This window comes from Phaseolus vulgaris, chromosome 8 (genome assembly GCF_051622355.1).
Source record: "Phaseolus vulgaris cultivar YP4 chromosome 8, ASM5162235v1, whole genome shotgun sequence".
In the NCBI taxonomy this organism is placed as follows: domain Eukaryota; kingdom Viridiplantae; phylum Streptophyta; class Magnoliopsida; order Fabales; family Fabaceae; genus Phaseolus; species Phaseolus vulgaris.
In genome coordinates, this window is record NC_143505.1 from 1,159,684 (window position 1) to 1,179,472 (window position 19,789).

The 19,789-nt window shown below is 31.9% G+C and overlaps 2 protein-coding genes across 2 annotated transcripts; both read left to right on the forward strand.

Moving 5' to 3' along the window:
- The first annotated feature begins 4,958 nt into the window (after nt 1-4,958).
- On the forward strand, nt 4,959-7,247 carry LOC137823661 (dof zinc finger protein DOF3.6). Its single transcript, XM_068628883.2, has 3 exons — nt 4,959-5,197; nt 5,472-6,069; nt 6,182-7,247. Exons 1-3 carry the CDS (start codon nt 5,144-5,146, stop codon nt 6,580-6,582), a joined length of 1,053 nt encoding a protein of 350 aa, XP_068484984.1. The 5' UTR covers nt 4,959-5,143; the 3' UTR covers nt 6,583-7,247.
- Nucleotides 7,248-15,920: 8,673 nt separating this feature from the next.
- LOC137826484 (heat shock cognate 70 kDa protein 2) lies at nt 15,921-19,282 on the forward strand. Its single transcript, XM_068632461.2, has 2 exons — nt 15,921-16,269; nt 16,944-19,282. The coding sequence occupies exons 1-2, from the start codon at nt 16,056-16,058 to the stop codon at nt 18,671-18,673; spliced, it is 1,944 nt and encodes a 647-aa protein (XP_068488562.1). The 5' UTR covers nt 15,921-16,055; the 3' UTR covers nt 18,674-19,282.
- Nucleotides 19,283-19,789: the final 507 nt, after the last annotated feature.

Consider the following 19,789-nt stretch of genomic DNA (forward strand, 5'->3'; position numbering starts at 1 on the left):
TCTTATCCCTTGTTGGAATGATCTGAATAATAAGCAAAGCAAAGAGTCCCCCCTTCCTCCTTAGCCACCATCTGTATTCTGCCATTCCTTCTCCACCATTCTTTCTCACTGCCTTGTCTTCTTCTAATCTTTTCTTTAAAAACTTTTTGCATAATTTTGAAATTAGTCAAATTTGGTGGGACCTTTGTTTGTTACATGTTCAATTCTAATAAAATATTGTACCTTTTGTTACATATCACTTGGAGTATATTTGTAGTATATCCCTAAATCTTTAAAATCACTAGTATCTCCCTTCATCTTACTAACAAAAACACATGTACATTTATATATTTGTATTTATTAATTTTATCATGAATATGTGTATATGTTTTATTTATTGTTAATAAAAAAATGTGTATATATATTTTTTAAATATTATTATAAATTTATATTGTAATATTCTTAACATATGTATAAAAATACAACACATGTAAAAAAAATAGAAGAATTAGAACAAAATAGAGAAAATGAATTTAGATTCGGTAAAGGAACAAGAGAAAGAGAAATGAAAATATCTTAATCAAAGAGTAAAGGAAAGAGTGAGAATGAGAGACAATAAAATGAGGACTTAAAATAAATTAATCCAATACATTAATTGACAATTATTGCAACTGATATTTTGAGGGAAAAAAATTTATTTAGATTGATAATTATTATCTCTTTAAAAAAATAAAATTTGAAGAAAAAATTATTAAATTAATATATTAAACTAATTATTATTTCTTCATAACTAAAATTGAGAAAATATGTGTATAAAGAAAACGGTTAAAAAATTAAATGAAATAATACTTTCACAACTGTATAATACTTACGTACTTATACTTAATAACCGGTAAATAAAATTTATCAAAACCTTTAAAAAAAAGAAGTTAATTATTTTTTAATTTTTAAAATGAAGGGGAAATAGAATAAACAAAACATAAGTTTCGTTTTACGTGTTTTTGCATATATCATGGTTGAATCACACTAAAAATATGTATATTTAAGTTGTGCTCAACATAATATAATGTTTAAACTGTATATTTTGTTAGATAAACTCATAATAGAATGATAAAATGCGAGTCACATTATTATTGTTATAAATTAGGCAAAAAGAGTATGAACATATAAAGTGAAGCTCATTTTAAGAATTTTCTTCATTTCCTAATATAATTAATAACTTCACTTTTAATAATCTTGTGAAAATATCTACAATTAGTGGGATAATGTAAATCAGTTGTTAAACTTTAAAAATACATGAATATAGTTTTTCTCTAAATTTTATGAATATTAAGTTTAAATATAAAAGGTGACTAAAATCATAACCTGATCATTAATTTAAAGTATAGAAACAAAAAACAAACTTAACAAAAAAAATGTTTGAAACAAAAAACATACTTTTCCGTACACATTATCATCATCGATTTATTAACTTAATTTTAGTTTTCACCTAAAAAATATATTTTCATAATTTCAAATCTTAAACCTTCTATACATGGGTTTAACTATAATAGATGACATGATAAAAAAAAAGATGACAAAGAAAATATTGGTTTTAAGGTTTGAAACTAAGATATTAAAATGGATTAAAATCCCTAAATCATATTAATTCATTATGAGTTTGAGTCAAGTTGAATTAGAAAAATGAAAAAAAAAATATAAATTGAAATTCATATTATTTACTTAATCCTGAGAAAAATAAGTTTAAGTTCAATTATAACTAGGTTAAATATGATCTAACTTACAAATAACCATTTTCATATTAAAAAAATACAATTTAAAAATATTAAAAATCTTAATACTAATTAGGTATTCAAATATATAACTATTATTATACTTCTATAAATTTAGGTCAAACCGGATTCAACATTTTCTTTTACTAATTATAAAAATAACCTAATTAAATTAACTCGTGATTGAAGTTGCTATCTTTCACATCTAATCTTCAAATAATGATGAAGACTAGTGTGGTTTCAACAATACGTACACATAATTATTAATTAAAACAATATAATATTATCTAACAACATAATATTACATTAACCAGCAACTTAAATATTCTTAAAGGTGTTGCAAGGAAATTAATTTGCACGTTTTATTTGTCTGAAAGAAACTGTCTACTCAAAATATGTCATTTCAATTTCAACATATAATGTAACACAATTCACTTTATTCATACTTTTTAGAGACATAAGAACTATGACCATGATAATAAGTACAAAACAATAAAGATGTATGTTATATAATTCGTATATACGTGTTTAATTTATAAAATATTTATTAAATTTTAATTATTTTAATACGGTTATAATATAATTTAGAAAAAAAACATTGTTAATTTATATAATTTATAATTATATAATATATAAATTTATGTTTTTGTATTTTATATTTAAAAATTATAAATATATTTTCATATCAATGTTCGTCTCGTATTAGTTTAGGATTTATATGTATTTGAAATTACAATTATGTATCATTGTGATGATAATTAGAAAAAATGGAAGTGAAAATTAATAAGAATCAAATTATGTTTCGTTTGTTTCAAAATTTGATTCAGTTTTAGGAAATTTCTGTACAAAAGGCCAATAGTGAAAGAAAATTAAAGTAAAAGAATCAAAAGTTTTTTTTAGTTAATATTACTATAAATGTTATATTTTTTACTTAAATATATTTTAGTCTATTTAACTTAATTATTTTTTTACATTTAAAAAAAAAATTACTACAACAAATTTCAAATCGTTACTACAACGTGTTGTTTAAAAGATAACAATTTTACAAATATTTGTAGTAGACAGATAAGTAACACATGAAAGAGAGGATAAAACTCATTCGATAAAAAATGAAATTGAGATTAAATATTTATCTTCAAAATTATGCGAATATTATTTATACATATATATATAATTATTTTAGGGTTTAGGTTTATATATACCTATTAACTTAATTATTAATATATAGTTTGTTTGGTTAGTTTTAAATTTATCAAAAAAATTTACTTGACCATGGATTCATATATTGATATAATATTTTAGATGTGATGACTCACACAAATTGTTCTTAATGGTATTACTTGCTAAATTCATTCTATTTTACTTTTAAGTTAAATATTTAAATTGCATTAATTAATTGCATAATAACCTGAATTGATATAAGAAAATTCCAATTATGTATGAATTTTATTGTTGTGATTGAAGAATGATTTTCAGTTGAATTGTGTCTAAACACTGTACTCTTAGTTTTTTTATTAGTAAAAAATAAAATAAAATAAATTAAATTAAATTAAATTAAACATTTCATGATATATCAATTCTATTAAAAAAAATATCAAAACTTAATTATTTAATATCTAACCAACATAGGTTTCAAAAGGTACTACAAGTCAAAGAACATCAAAACAAATCTCATGAAACTAATATTTAGGAGAGGGAAAAGAACTCGTTAAGACAACCATCATTCCATAAATAAGCACGAGCAACCTTTTTTCAGATAATCCAAATAAAAAAAAGTTCTTCAATCTTTTCTTAACATCTTTATCTATGGATAAAAAAATATCCTTATTTAAGGATAGAGGAAGTATTCATAACAAGAAAACCTTATAAAGGTTCGATTTTATGAGATTCAGAGGAATTTAAAATCCAAACAAAAACTAAAAAAACAACTGGATAATAAATGATTTTGCTTTTGTTTTCCTCCTCTATTATATAAATAACTTCCAATTTTCAAGGCTAATGACTTAATATCTAATAATCTACAAACAAAGTTTCACTTGGTTATTGCAAGATTTAATTACATTAATTCTAAATCTTTTTTTATCAAATGTTTGAATTTATACAACTAACTCTTGGTAAGATAAAAAAGGGTAATGCATCTTACTGTTGGGACATATATATTACCATATTCTAATTAATGGCATGAATGAAGTGCTAAATAAGTAGTAAAATATCCAAAAAGGTGTGTATTTTTTTATGATACACATGTATTAATGAACAATTTGACACAGAAAGGGAAAAGCTGTTGCTGAAAAAAAGCTTAAAATAAGATAAAGAATTAAAAAATAATGAGCACTTTTTCCTGAAGGAGAGCTGGCGGAAGGGAAACAAAGGTACATTCGATTGTGACGCATCCACCGATGACCTCCCCACCATCACTCCATCACTCAACACCTTTTTGCTTTTCATTTCTAAATTATTATTCTCAAATGTTTTCTAAACTCCTCACAAACCTTAGACTTCATCAAAATATACTATATTTTTTTTTATTAGTAAAAAAATATAATAAATATAATTTACTTTAGGGATGGTCAAATCCTCTTACAAAGTAAAAAAGATATACTCCTCAATAAAATCTGAAGGTTATTCTGTCACAACTAGCTAAAAAATGACTTAAAATTCAAATACCAACTCTTATCCTATCAGCAACTATTAATTGAGTACATATACACCAGAGGTTCTAGGAGAGGTTCTAGGCACCAATCAGAGAATGAGAAACTCGTTGAAAGTACCTTTGACGAGATCCAAGACCAAGCATTAACCTGTGTCAAGGAGAATATTTCAAAATAGTATATCACTCCTCCGTTGAATAAATTATTATTTTTATGTCTTAAAATCTCGTTTATCAACACAATCAAAACATTACCTAAAATAAGATTGATTGAAGTGGTCATATGAATAATTTTAAATTCATCGAAATGTGACTAAGAAGAGAGAAGATTTATCGAACTCATTCTAACCAAAATATACTATGTTAATCTAAAGCTAGGGCTAGAGCTTCTAGGGCTTCTGTTTCTTAACACTTACAAGATGCATGGCCATTGGAGAGTTAAGTCTTTAATGCTAATGCCACAGCAAAAGCAGAAGAGAAAAGTGATTATGGAATAAGAAACTCTCTTGATTAATAGGAACAAAAAGGAGAGATAAAGAAGAAGCAAATTAAGAAGAAAAAGGAAATTAAATATATAGACACACCCCCACAACACAGCCTCCTTTATCTTTTCCCGTCCCCTTTGATCTCTTTCTCTGAAACTCTCTCATGTTGATGTGATTCTCCACCCACACACCACCAAAGAAAGAACCCATCAAACTTTTACAAAAGAGAAACAAAGCTCTCTAATTAACAAGTAGCTATGGTCTTCCCGTCCCTTCCAATCTACCTAGATCCACCCAACTGGTCACAACAGGTAAGGATTAATTCTTTCATTCTCTTCCATTTCTTTTCCTTTTTTTAAGCTTCTTCATCAATAAAGCTAACAATACAATTAACAATAAAATCAAAATATTCCTACTCATACACTTTATCAATCTTTTGGTTTATTTTTCATGAATATACTCTTTTGTATATGTGTACACTTAGGATATTGTTTCTTTGTAAATGGATTGATCATTGTTTATTGTTAATAAAAGAATACACTTACATAGTTTTTTCTTTTCTCTTTTGATGAAAAAAATTCACAGCAACCTAATCGGCCAGCAGGAATTGGCATCCAGACTCCACCACCTTTGCAGTCGCCACCTTCATCGATGACGGCTGTTATCGGTGGTGGCGGCGGCTACCAAGGTTCAATCAGACCTGGATCAATGGCTGATAGGGCAAGGATGGCAAAGATACACCAACCTGATGCAGCACTCAAATGTCCACGATGTGAATCTGCCAACACCAAGTTTTGCTACTACAACAACTACAGCCTTTCTCAGCCTCGCCACTTCTGCAAGACTTGCCGGCGTTACTGGACCAGAGGCGGTGCACTCAGGAACGTGCCGGTTGGAGGTGGTTGCAGAAGGAACAAAAGAAGCAAGGGAAGTAACGGTAGATCGAAGTCTCCTATGAAACCCTCAACAGGCTCTAATTCTTCTTCTAGTGGCTGCACCACTGATCATGTGATGATGGCAACACAAACTCAGTTTCCATTCTTGACCTCTTTACATCATTACAATAGTGACTACGTTTCTGGGGGCATTGGATCTCATTTTGGGGCGATCACAACACCTTTGGTGGCTAGAAATGACAGTGATCTTGAGTTTCAAATCGGCACTAGTTCAGCTTCATCACTAGGTAACAGTTTTCAAGACCTGCACCTTCTGATGAATTGTTTTTTTTACCTGTATAAGGGTTGAGACATTTCTAAAGTGTTTACTTTAATTTATTTAATTCTTCTCATCATTAGGTAACAGTGGTGGAGATATGTTGTCAAATGGCCTTGCGGAGCAATGGAGGTTGAACAATCTGCAACAAGTTCAGCAGCAGTTTCCATTTCTGAGCACTAATTTGGAGCCACAGATTGGGTTGTTTCAGTTTGGTGGTGGAGAAAATAACAATGCTGAACCACCAAGTTATGCAAAAGATGGAGGGAGGTTTAACATTCGTTCTAAACTAGATTCTATTTCTAGTCTAAGTGGGATAATGCCTCAGATTAACACGATAAAGATGGAAGAAAGCCAAGGTTTGAGTTTGCCAAAAAATCTCTTGATGGGTAGTTCAGGAAATGATGTACTTTGGAACAATGGAAGTGGCAATGCATGGAGTGAGCTTCCTTGCTTCACTCCTTCACATAACCACTTCTTGTGATCCCTGCAATTAAGCCACACTTCAATATTTTGCTTTCCTAGTTGCCACAAATTCTCATGATCCTACATTAGAAAATCATTCAATAAAAACAAAAAAATAATTAGTTATTATAGTAATTAACTAAATTAGATACTATTTTAAAAACTATAAAAATTATTAATTTTTAAATTAAATTTTATTATTGATAAATAATTTTAAATTGGTATCTAATTAGCTACAAATGTTTTTCTACCAACTTTAGAATCTAAATAATTGGTAGTTAAAACCTTAGTAACTAATTAAATATCAATTTAAAAACTATTTATCAATAATAAAAATTAATTTAAAAACCAATAATTTTTTTAGTTTCTACAATAGTAACTAATTTAATTAATATAATATCTAATTAATTTTTGTTTTTTTAAGTAATAATAGTAATACATGATCGAATGTATAAGAGTTAGAATCAGTTGCTAACTTTGGAATGGAATTCCACCCTTTATGCACGAGTCCCCTCTTACGAGGAAGGAAGGACAAGAAGTTCAGAAACAAACACCTTTGTGTTACATCAGAAAGACCAGAAAACGGTACGCAATCTTCAAGTAATTTCCTTTTTCCATGGTTGGAATTTTATGTTGTACTCCAAGTATGAACATGTTGAGCAAAAGTATTGGTGTATTTGTTTATATGCATGTGTTGTGATGACATGAACGCTTAAGTTTACTAATTGTGTGAAGCTATTTGCACCATTTGCACCAGGCATAATGTAAGTTCAGAAAACTTTACACTGTCGTAATTTTATCAGCAAAAATATATAATAAATATGATCAAAACGATTTAAAATTCAAAAGCGAATTTAAAGATTGTAATGTGTCTCATAATGCGTGTATGATCGTTGTACTGTTATTTGAATTGGCAACAAAATATTTGAAGCAGATGCAATGGTCGTATTTAAGTAAAACAATATATAAGAAATTCTTGCATAAACCGATAGATATTTATAACCACAATTAGAAAGTCAAAGGAAATGCCATTTACTGAGAGATGCAGAGAAAAAGAAAAGGAGTTCTGAAGACACATTTTCCAACACATGTAAGGTGGCCGACGCACTTTTTCTCTCTCTCACACTATATTATACCAAGTGGGTTACAATGCAAAATTTAAAGCCTTGAAGACTCCCATCTTTGGAGGGGCTAGCAAGGTTGTGATGAATTGTGCATGAGTTCAGTTTGATGAAACATTATTTCTTCCACGATCGTGCATCGATTTTGTCATGTTTAAGCTCTAGTTTGATCTGATCCACTGCTGCTAGTACATATCCAATTTGCTTTCTAAGTCATCTAAATATTGGTCTCATATTCTGAGAAGCACTTTTTCATCGTGATTACTTGTTTTTAACCTTTCACAGAAAAAGCAGTTTGAATACATCCAAATTGGGACCATGGGAGTGAGAGAAGAGTCACGTTGATTTGGTGGAATTGTAGCAATACGAATATGTACTAATTTGGTGTCCAAAATGATTATCAAATTATAAGAAAATTGACCAAATGGATATATCGTACTTCTTTGTTTTATATGTGTGAACTGAGAGCGTTAACGATGGAAAAAATAAGATATGTTTCATTTCTCGTTAAAGAAACGCCAAAACACCACTCAAAACCATGCAACTCTCTCATGCACTATAACTCTAGATCTCACTCACTTCAATTCCAAAACAAAAGAACTAACGAAGACAAAGAATAAAACAAAACCAGAAATAATCAAATGCGAATCTTAAAAGGTACAAGACAACATAAGAAACATACTTTATTAAATTTTTATTTTCAAAAGTAATTTTTCTAACTAAAAAAATCATATTATATTATTGTATGTAGTCTTTTTTTTCTTGTCTATATCCTTAGCCATTATTTTTTAAATTTGCTGCTACAAAATAATAGAATAAAGACACAAGGAAATCAATCTAATAAAACAGATTGAAGGTTTTTTTGTCCTTGCTCACTTCATCTAAGTTTCTTTCTGCTTGTTTTTCTTTATTTGATTGATATCTTGATCTTTTGGTTTGTCTTTGTTTACTTTAGTTTAACGAGAGAGTTCGTTTTTATCAAGATTAGTAGTTATTTGGAAGATGTTGTGTTGTCAAACTGTTCATGCTTCTTTATATATAGGTTGAATCATCTTGAAGTGGTTCATTATTTATTGCTGATAAAAAAAATCTGGTAAAGTAGATAAACTAGGTTATGATGTCACTGATATGATAATTGAAGGAGCCTTTAGAGATGGAATCTGAGACTTTGGTGGTTTGCTTTTTTGCAACTTTCGAAGCTAGCTAATTGCTTGCTTACTACAAGGAATAAAGGTGTCATGACATAGTCAAAAAAGCGAATCTCTCTTTGTTGGAGGAAGCAATGGAGGGTGGTTTTTGTTGGTCGGTTGGTCGTAGTATAGTGATCACAGAATTGTGTATGGCTATGGTAATGCAGCAGCACATAAATCCTCTGATGATAAAAGCAAAGAAACTTCGAAGAAAGAGGTTGAGGTCCACCAGAAGTAGTAGTAGCAGCAGCATCAGAAGAGAAGAACTAAAGGTAGCTTGTGGTATGGCTCAGAATCCCAAGCAAGCTTTTACTGTTTTTCTAATGAATGTGGTCCGTGATCTAATCCTCTTATAAAACAAAAAAACACATATATCTCAAGAAAATTTTTACTTATCCTGTCATAACTAGCTAAAAAACGATCAACCCCATAACCCTATCAATTGACTACATATATGTAAGTGGTTGTAGGCACCAATCAGAGAATGAAAAATTCGTTGAAGATAGTTTTGACGAGATTCAAAACTAAACCTTAACATATGACAAAGAGAAGACTTCAAAATAATCTAAGACTCCTCCATTGAATAAACAATTATTCTTATACCTAAACTTATACCTAAACCCTAAAGGGATTTTTGAATACAATAAACTTTTACTATAGCATAGATAGTTGCTGATGATGCCCACATGTCTAGGCGTGAATATGTTCTCTCTGTTACCCTATCAGCTTTTGCTTTTGGTGACGTCCTTCTTCAACATGATCATTTTCTCTTTCTCTCTCAGTGATTCCAATCTATTACTTCTTGGTTCCAAGGTAGGTTGTCCCACATAACCTCAATCATATATATATATATATATGAGATTCTTCTTCACTTTTGAATAATTATATGAACATCTTCTACTGTGCAGAAACGTGAGCATGCAACCTTATTGATAACGTTTATTCTGAGGAAGAAAGACTGGTGTGTGTGCTTCTTTTTCTTTCTTTTCCGCACCAAAAGAAAGAAATTCTGAGCATGAAACTGATCTCATTGCTGGCTAGCTATCAAAATCACTGCACCAAAACCAACTATTATAGTTACTTACCTTAAAGACTCTTACTATTTTAAGCTTATTCTCAGGGAATATATATATAACATCATTGTTTTGGAACTCAGTGAAAATGTATGTTCCATTCTTGTTTACTTTTTTCAGTAGTCAAAAGAGTCTTCAAAACCAGGTTAATAAGAAATATATATTAATTTGGTTTAGAAAAAGGAAAGATATTAATTTCTATGCAATTATTATAAGAACAATCAATTATGGTAAGATACTAAGAAAAATATCACCAGAAAACATAATAGGTTAAATGTATTTTTTCTTTTATAAAATATCTGAAGTTAGAATTATTATCAAACTTGACTTATTGAGAATTTAAATAACAATAATTATTTATCACTGTATAAAATAATATTATTAAAAAAATATGAGAGAATTATACCAAAAGTTAAATATTAAAAAAAAATACATAAATACTCTAAAGAACTCTACGAAAATTCATGCTAATTCACCGTATATAGATTCAGAAAATAACAATGCAAATGCATTAAGATTGATTTAATAATTTTGGTTGTAGAAAAGTTGTTTTTTGCAAATACATGGCCAAGATAAGACTATTTCATTTTACTAGTAAAGGCCAAAGCAATTTGCTTTTTATGCATTAACTGTTTACATTTTATGGATATTAAAAAATAATAATGTTTAAACGATGGAGTAGCGTAAATATGTAAAAAAAAAATTGATTTTAAATAATCTCCTTAATATAAATTCATTTTTCTACTCATAAAAAATAAGGGTGGACAAAAAATCTAAATTACAAAATCCAATCCATAATTATCCAAATCCATATTTTTGGATTTTAAATCCAATCCATTTAATTGGATATGAATTAGATATATTTTTGGATTATCCAAATTGCATTTTGGGTTGGATTTTGACTTGGTCCGATCCAGGTTAAGCCAAGACAATTCGGGTCCAGGTTGAGCAAAGTCGACCCAAGTCCACGTCGAGTTGAGTCGTCTGGGCCCAAGTCGAATTAAGTCAGTATGGGCCAAAGTCGAGTTGAGTGGTCGATATTGAGTCATGCTGAGTCGGTTGGAGCCGATATCGAGCTGAGTTGGCCCATGCCAATGTCTAGTCGAGCCTGTCCAAGCCCATGTCGAGCTAAGTCTTTCGGGTCTGATATTGAGTCGAGTAGGCCCGGGCCGATATCCAGACGACCGGGCCAGGGCTGATGTCGAGTTGAGCAGGACCAAACCGATGTCGAGCCGAGCAGGCCAAGACTGATATTAAGTCGAGTTGGCCCAGGCCCAGGTCGATGTCGAGTTGAGCGGGCCCGGGCCAATGTCGAGTTGAGCGGGCCCAGGCCAATGTTGAGCTGAGCGGGCCCGAGCCCCTGTAGAGCAGAGCGGGCCCGGACCCATGTCAAGGCGAGAAGTCTTGGTTGATGTCAAGCTGAGCAAGCTCGGGCCGATGTCGAGTCGTCCGGGCCCTGGCCGATGTCGAGTCGCTTGGGCCGATGTTGAGTTGTCCAGGCACGGGCCGATGTCAAGTCGTCCGGGCTCGGGCCGATGTCGATTCGTCCGGGCCTAGGACGATGTCGAGTTGTCCGGACCTGGTCCGATGTCGAGTTGTTCGAGTCTGGGACGATATCGAGTCGTCCAAGCCCAGGTCGATGTCGAGCCGAGTAGATCTGCGTCCAGGTTGAGTCGGCTTAGACCCAATTCGAGCCAAGTTAGTTTGTGTCCATATCAAAATGAATTTAATGTAATTGATAAAATAGATTTAATCTCGATATAATCCAATTTAAATAGATTTTAAAAAAATCCAAATAAATTCGATCTAGTTAATATGGATATGGATTTTAAATCCAAAATCAATTTATTTAGATTTGAATTGAATATAGATTGGATTTTGCCATAACCACCCCTACTTTTATCCGTTATTATTATATTTAATTTGTACTTAATGTCGTGTAATCAAATATTTATTACTCCAGTTTATAATATTAATTTTTCTTTAATTTGAACTGCATAAAACATTAAAAACAACCCAACAAATTCTAAAAATAGGGTGATAGTTAACTCATAAAATTAAAATGGATAAAACGAAATTGAAGATAATAAGTTCGACATTGATCTAGATCCTAACGATATTTTTCAGATTTAAAGCTAGGATAAATAATAACTTCCACCCCAACTAGAACCAGAGAAGCAACTGGAAAACCAAAACAATGTCAAAATAACATTTATATGTGACTACAAACGCCTACAAATGTTGCAGAAAACTATATTAAACAAAAGAAAGGGGTATCTACTAGTTGACAATAAGTAATATCTATGTAGTTTGATTCATAGCTCAAAAACAAGACAAAATTTGGCAACAGAAAACTATGATATGTAAACCTAGATGGTGACTACTAAAATTCAATCATGTAGATGTAGAAGAATGGAGAGGCTATCAGAGCACACCAAGATCGGTGCTCTGATACCATATAAGAAAATTGTATGTAAGAAGAAAGAAAATGTTTTTATTCTCTTATGTGTGTATTTACATCACTTCATGTATAGGAAATATATAGTAGTGTAGGGAGACTTTCACTCTCCAAATTACAATCTAATTAGGCAGGGATTCACTCATTATGAGATTCTATCGTTATTAAATTAATTGCATATAATTGGGTACAATATCGTACAATATTGCATACAATAATTACGTATAATTTGATAATTTATTATTTTCTTAATAGTTAGCTTAAATTCTTATAAATATGTGTATGCCTATGTAACACTAAACACAATTCGATAGAAAATACACTCTAAAATGGGGAGCGTGACAAAAGTTGACGAGTCTACTTCTTCTGAGTCGTCCGGTCTTCCGTTGCCACCACCGCTACCACTGGCACCGACTGAACGACATTTATCTTCTGGAGAAAACGAGATTACTCGTATTCTTCTTGAAGCATTGCGGTCCACTCTAGCCGTATTAGGTTTAAATGAAAGACTGATGTTGAAGCACCGCGCAGTGACGGGGACGAGGAATCCAGGTCCAGCAAACGCCTCCGCGTTGAAGGGGGCATTGCTTCCTCCTCCGGGAAGCGCCACCATGAGGACGACTCTGAAGAAAAGAAGTAATTAGAAGATGAGAAGGGGAAAAAGCTTGCAGAACCGAGTAAAGATTCAATAATTATCCAAATCCATATTAGTTTTAATCCATTTAAATGGATTTATCTCAAATCCAAATCCATATTTTTGAATTTTAAATCCAATCCATTTAACTGGATATGGATTAGATATAGATTGGATACATTTTTGGATTATCCAAATTGCATTTTGGGTTGGATTTTGACTTGGCCCGATCCAGGTTAAGCCAAGACAAGCCGATGTCGAGCCGAGCAAGCTCAGGCCAATGTCGAGTCGCTAGGCCCGATATCGAGTTGAACGGGCCCGGGTCGATGTTGAAACGAGCAGGTCCGAGCCGATGTCTAGCTGAGCGGACCCTGACCGATGCCGAGTCGAGCAGGTCGATGTCGAGTCGTCAGGGCCCAATCCGATGTCGAGTAGAGTGGGCCTAGGCCGATGTTGAGTCTCGCGGGTCGAGCCGATGTCGAGTTTTCAGGACCCAGACCGATGTCTAGCCGTCCTGGCCCGGACCGATGTTGAGTCGCTCGGACCCAGACCGATGTTGAGTCATTCGGGTCCGAGCTGATGTCGAGTCGTCCGAGCCTGAGCCGATGTTGAGCCGTCTGGACCCGGACCGATGTCGAGCCGAGTTGGTCCGTGTCTAGGTTGAGTTGGCTTAAGCCCAGTTTGAGCCGAGTTAGTTTATGTCCATATCAAAATAAATTTAATGTAATTGACAAAGTAGATTTAATTTAATTAACAAAATAAATTTAATTTAGATTTAATCCACTTTAAATGTATTTTAAAAAAATTTAAATAAATTTAATTTAGTTAAAATGGATATAAATTTTAAATCCAATCCATTTGGATTGGATCTAAATTGGATTTTGACATGAACACCCTAGTAAAAAGGTCTATTTGGTATATGTAATTTTTTTACGAGAATATATCGTTTTAAATTAAGATTGTAAGCAGAGGTAATACTATTAACATATATTTTTCTAACTGTAGTATATGAGTTTTTAAATTTTCTTCTGTAGTATATAGTTTTTAAATTTTCTTTTGTACTACACTGGTTTTCATGTAGATAAAATTTTAAATATATTAAGAAGAATATTTAAAATTATAAGAGAAACCCACCTTATTAATTTATATACATGACTACGGATCAAACTAATAACCCAATGAGTCCGAAGTAATCCAAATAAAATAATAGATCAATTCAGATTATTGACTCGATTTGGATTAAAAAAATATGTAAATACTATTTGTACAATTTATATATAAAATTTTGATTTTAAAAACCCAAACTACTCGATTAAATATTTTGTATAATATTTTCATTAATCCTTATGTTGTATATTAAGAAATAATTATGTCTTTGCAAATTTTGTTCTATTTTGAACTTTTTTCCATTCATGAATCATGGCAAATTTGATAATTATGAGTAATTTAACATTAATTTCCATTTTTCAAATTTAAATTTTTTTAGTAATAATTTTCATGGCTCAATCCGAACCAACCTAAACATGGTTGGTATGTTCAGTTTAAATTAAAAACCCTAAAAACGAAATAATCTAATTGATCAATTCATATAAACTTACCTCGTTAATATTTCTTTTGGCTCTCGTTTTGTATCCCATCATATAATTATTAATTAATCATATACATAACTTATCTTTCATATCTTTTCGTCTATGTGAAAAGGTGTTCAATGATATTTTTCAATAACAAATATTTTTACATTTTGACTCAATTAATTAGATCAGCAGATTAAGAAAATTAATTAAATTAGTTTATAGCATTAAATGTGTCTCATATACATATATTTTAAATTAAAAGCAATATATTCCAAAAAAAAATAATTTAATTAAATGTATTTTTAGTAAAGAAATACTTAATGTAAGGAACATTTAATTGATTTTTATAAAAAGGACTAAAAAGTTTAAAGTATAAACTATACATAAAAAACCTGAAAGGTGTTTTACTTCTATAAGAGGTGCAAACTCCATAGGTAACTACAAAGAGAAAATGGGCTTGATTAGAGAAAGGCCTTGCCTCTTGGCAGAAAGGCCTTCGGCTCACAAAAGGTACTAAAAGTGGGCTTTTTCTTTCTGCACCCTAACAAATGTTTTCCTGCACCCATTATTTTTTAAGAAAACTGTTTTACTCCTTTTAGAAATGATTTTTGAATTGTTCTTTCCAAAATATTTCTGAAACATATTTTTCAGAAAACATTTTATTAATTTTGGATTGGTAAATCCAAAAATCAGAAAAATGTGTTTTGGAAATGATATTTTGGAATGATTTTTTTTTTCTTTCAGATTTTTTATTCTGGAAACACTATTTGCTTACGGAATCTTTATTTCAAAAATAATTTTTTCTTACAGAATTTCTATTCTAGAATTACCAAAAACTGTAAAAAGATAATTTTGATATTTTAAAGAATGTACGGTGCAGGAAAAAAATTGTAAGGGTGCATGAAGAAACTCTCCTAAATGTGATTTCTGGATTAATTTTTATGAAATTTTTTTGGAACATGATTTCTATAACAGAATTTCTATAACAAGATTTTTAGAACTGGATTTTCTCAAAAAAAAAAAAACAAACTTTCTTGAATGTATAAAATGCTCTCTAGAATATATGAAATACATTTTAAAATAACAAAACTTTTGGAATATGAAATGTTTTAAGAAGGAAATTTCTCAAAAAGTACTTCTAAAACAAATGAAATGCATTCCATAATAAACTTTCTTAAACATGAAATCCATTCCATAACAATTTTTTCTTAATAAACTTATATATATATATATTATTATTATTATTATTATTATTATTATTTAAAGTGAGTGATTAAGTGGAAGGAATGAAGCATTCAAAGGAATAGTCCAAAAAAGCGGCTGAAGTTAAGGCGAGGATCCCACGTAACGATGGAAGATTCTAAACACACTCTCTCAAACCTATAAATACTTCACTTCCCACAACCATCTTCTCTCAATTCATCTTCAATTCGCATTCAACAATGGCCGCCAAAGGTGAAGGACCTGCAATAGGAATCGACCTCGGCACCACCTACTCCTGCGTCGGAGTGTGGCAGCACGACCGCGTCGAGATCATCGCCAACGACCAGGGCAACCGTACAACGCCCTCTTACGTCGCCTTCACCGACACTGAGAGATTGATCGGTGATGCTGCTAAGAACCAGGTCGCCATGAATCCCATCAACACCGTCTTCGGTAATTCATTCTTTTCTCTTACGTAATTTTAACTAACAAACCTTTTCTACTGTCTTCTCAGCTCTTATTTTATTTACTTAACATCAAATTATTGTAGATTAGTATTTCTCTTGTCTAACGACAATATTAAAAAAGAAAAATGATATATTTACAACATGTTACTCTATATAAATTCTAACATATAAGATAATATTAAAAAATATATATATTGACAACATGTTAATATAAATTTTCATAAATTCTTATTGATGATATGAAAAAAAATGATATTTTTTTATTTTATGCAAAAGTTGAAATTTTAGGTTGAGAAATGGAGTTTATAAGATGATATGAACAAAAAATATTTTTGTCATTTCATGAAAAAAAACCCTGAATTTTTAGGTTGAGAAATGAAGTTTTATACTGAGCAGATTATAAATATATCATTTCTCTACTATAATTTAGTGTCAATGTTTTAGGCATTAAGAATTAAGAATTCTTTTCGTCTTTAAGAATTACAAGGAATGCATGATTTTATAAAGTGGTTTGATTTGTTTTAGAAAATGTAATTCTTCGAAAAAAATCTTATCTCTAATTTATGCCAGAATTGTTTTTTTTTTTTTGTGTGTTTAGTGGGAAAGTTTTGGTGTGATTTGTGAGTGGTTTTGTTGACAAGTGGGACTGTGATTTGGCAGATGCGAAGAGGTTGATTGGTAGAAGAATTAATGACCCTTCTGTGCAGAGTGATATGAAGTTGTGGCCATTCAAGGTTATTGCTGGTGCTAGTGATAAACCCATGATTGGTGTGAGTTATAAGGGCGAGGAGAAGCTATTTGCAGCTGAGGAAATCTCCTCTATGGTCCTAACTAAGATGAGGGAGATTGCAGAGGCTTACCTTGGGGCAAATGTGAAGAATGCTGTTGTCACTGTGCCTGCTTACTTCAATGACTCTCAACGCCAAGCCACCAAAGATGCTGGAGTCATTGCTGGCCTCAATGTCATGAGAATAATAAATGAACCAACTGCTGCAGCTATTGCATACGGGCTTGACAAGAAAGCTACCAGTGTTGGTGAAAAGAATGTCTTGATCTTTGATCTGGGAGGTGGTACTTTTGATGTTTCTCTCCTCACCATTGAGGAGGGTATCTTTGAAGTTAAGGCCACAGCTGGAGACACTCATCTTGGAGGAGAGGATTTTGATAATAGAATGGTGAACCACTTTGTGCAGGAGTTCAAGAGGAAGAACAAAAAGGATATCAGTGGAAACCCAAGAGCCCTTAGAAGGTTAAGAACTTCTTGTGAGAGAGCAAAGAGGACTCTGTCCTCCACTGCTCAGACCACCATTGAGATTGATTCTCTGTTTGAGGGCATTGACTTCTACTCCACCATCACTCGTGCCAGATTTGAGGAGCTCAACATGGACCTCTTCAGGAAATGCATGGAGCCTGTGGAGAAGTGTCTAAGGGATGCAAAGATGGACAAGAGCACAGTTCATGATGTTGTCCTAGTTGGTGGCTCTACCAGGATTCCTAAAGTTCAGCAGCTTCTGCAGGACTTCTTCAATGGAAAAGATCTGTGCAAGAGCATCAACCCTGATGAAGCAGTTGCTTATGGTGCTGCTGTTCAGGCAGCTATATTGAGTGGTGAGGGAAATGAGAAGGTTCAAGATTTGTTGCTTTTGGATGTCACCCCATTGTCTTTGGGTTTAGAAACTGCTGGAGGTGTCATGACTGTGTTGATTCCAAGGAATACTACCATTCCTACTAAGAAGGAACAGGTTTTCTCTACATATTCCGACAACCAACCAGGAGTCTTAATTCAAGTTTATGAGGGTGAGAGAACCAGAACCAGAGATAACAACTTGTTAGGGAAGTTTGAGCTCTCAGGCATTCCTCCTGCTCCCCGTGGTGTTCCTCAGATCACTGTTTGCTTCGACATTGATGCTAATGGTATCTTGAATGTCTCTGCTGAGGATAAAACAACTGGGCAGAAGAACAAGATTACCATTACCAATGACAAAGGAAGGTTGTCAAAGGAGGAAATTGAGAAGATGGTTCAGGAAGCTGAGAAATACAAGTCGGAAGATGAGGAGCACAAGAAGAAGGTGGAGGCAAAGAATGCTTTGGAGAACTATGCCTACAACATGAGAAACACAATAAAGGATGATAAGATCAGTTCAAAGTTATCCTCTGAGGACAAGACAAAGATCGATAATGCAATTGAGCAGGCCATTCAATGGCTTGATAGCAATCAGCTTGCAGAGGCTGATGAATTTGAGGATAAGATGAAGGAGCTTGAGGGTATTTGCAATCCAATTATAGCCAAAATGTATCAAGGAGGAGCTGGTGCAGGTGGTGATGTGGATGATGATGCTCCACCTGCTGGTGGCAGTGGTGCTGGCCCCAAGATTGAGGAGGTTGATTAAGTGAATTGTTTAGTTTTACTAGGAAATAATGGTTGTTTGGGTTTAGATTGTTTTAGAATTTTCATTGCTGTTTTGAATTTACCATTTGTTTGATAGTTGAAAACTAGCTCGAATTGCAAATTAGTACTCTGGGTAATATAATTTTATCCATCCAATTTTGCTATAGTTAGTGTTTTTGTTTAAGATTTACAACTAGATAGTATTTCTCTCTAAGATTCACCATGTGAGCTCCAATGCTTATATTAGAAGTGAAGATGGGAGAGAAAATTCTTTCATATGAATAAGATTCAAATATAGAGATACAATTAGAAGACAATGTCCTGCAAATGAAGCTGTGGAACTTGCCAAAACAGGCTATGAGTTCAGGGAATTATATTCTCTGCATATATAGGTTTTTTTAAAATGTATGTGTGCAGAAATGACATTACTACAATATCTCTTCCATTTTTTCTCAGTCTTATGATGGTAGCTTTGGAATAGATCCTGGTTCTGAATGGCTTGTTGGGTTTTGACAACCATTTAGGACTCTTTAGAGGTGATTCCTTGTTGTTAGAGAGGTGCTGTTGCAAAGTTGTTAGTAACATAAAGTATTCCAATCTTTTGTCTGAACTTCTTTTTCATGCTATTGTCTATTACATATCTTGTTTAGTATATGTTTTCATCAGTTTTGGTTGGCATGAGGTTGAAATCTAGGATTTAATGTTAACACTGTCTAACAAGGACATATTTTCCTTCTAGAACATATTCTTCATCAGTGTTAAAATTGGTTCAAGAAATAGTAAGACTAAAATGAGATTTATTGAATTTGAACACCTTTGCTTCTTTTTTTATGTTTTATTTTGATGAGTAAGTTTAAATTTATCGAATTCCTTTGAAAAATAATCTCGTCAATATTGTTCAAGAAAATCTCAATGAACTTTGAGGAAAAAATTAATCATGATCCATAACTACAAAAAAATAACAATGACAACAACAAAAATCTATTAATGTCAATAAAAGTATATTAGTTCACATCAACTAAAAATAGGTCTATCAAAAGATAGGTCTACCAACATTTGGAAAATCTTGATTAATTTGTAAGAATAATTTCAGTTGAAGATAATTAGAAAAATTATG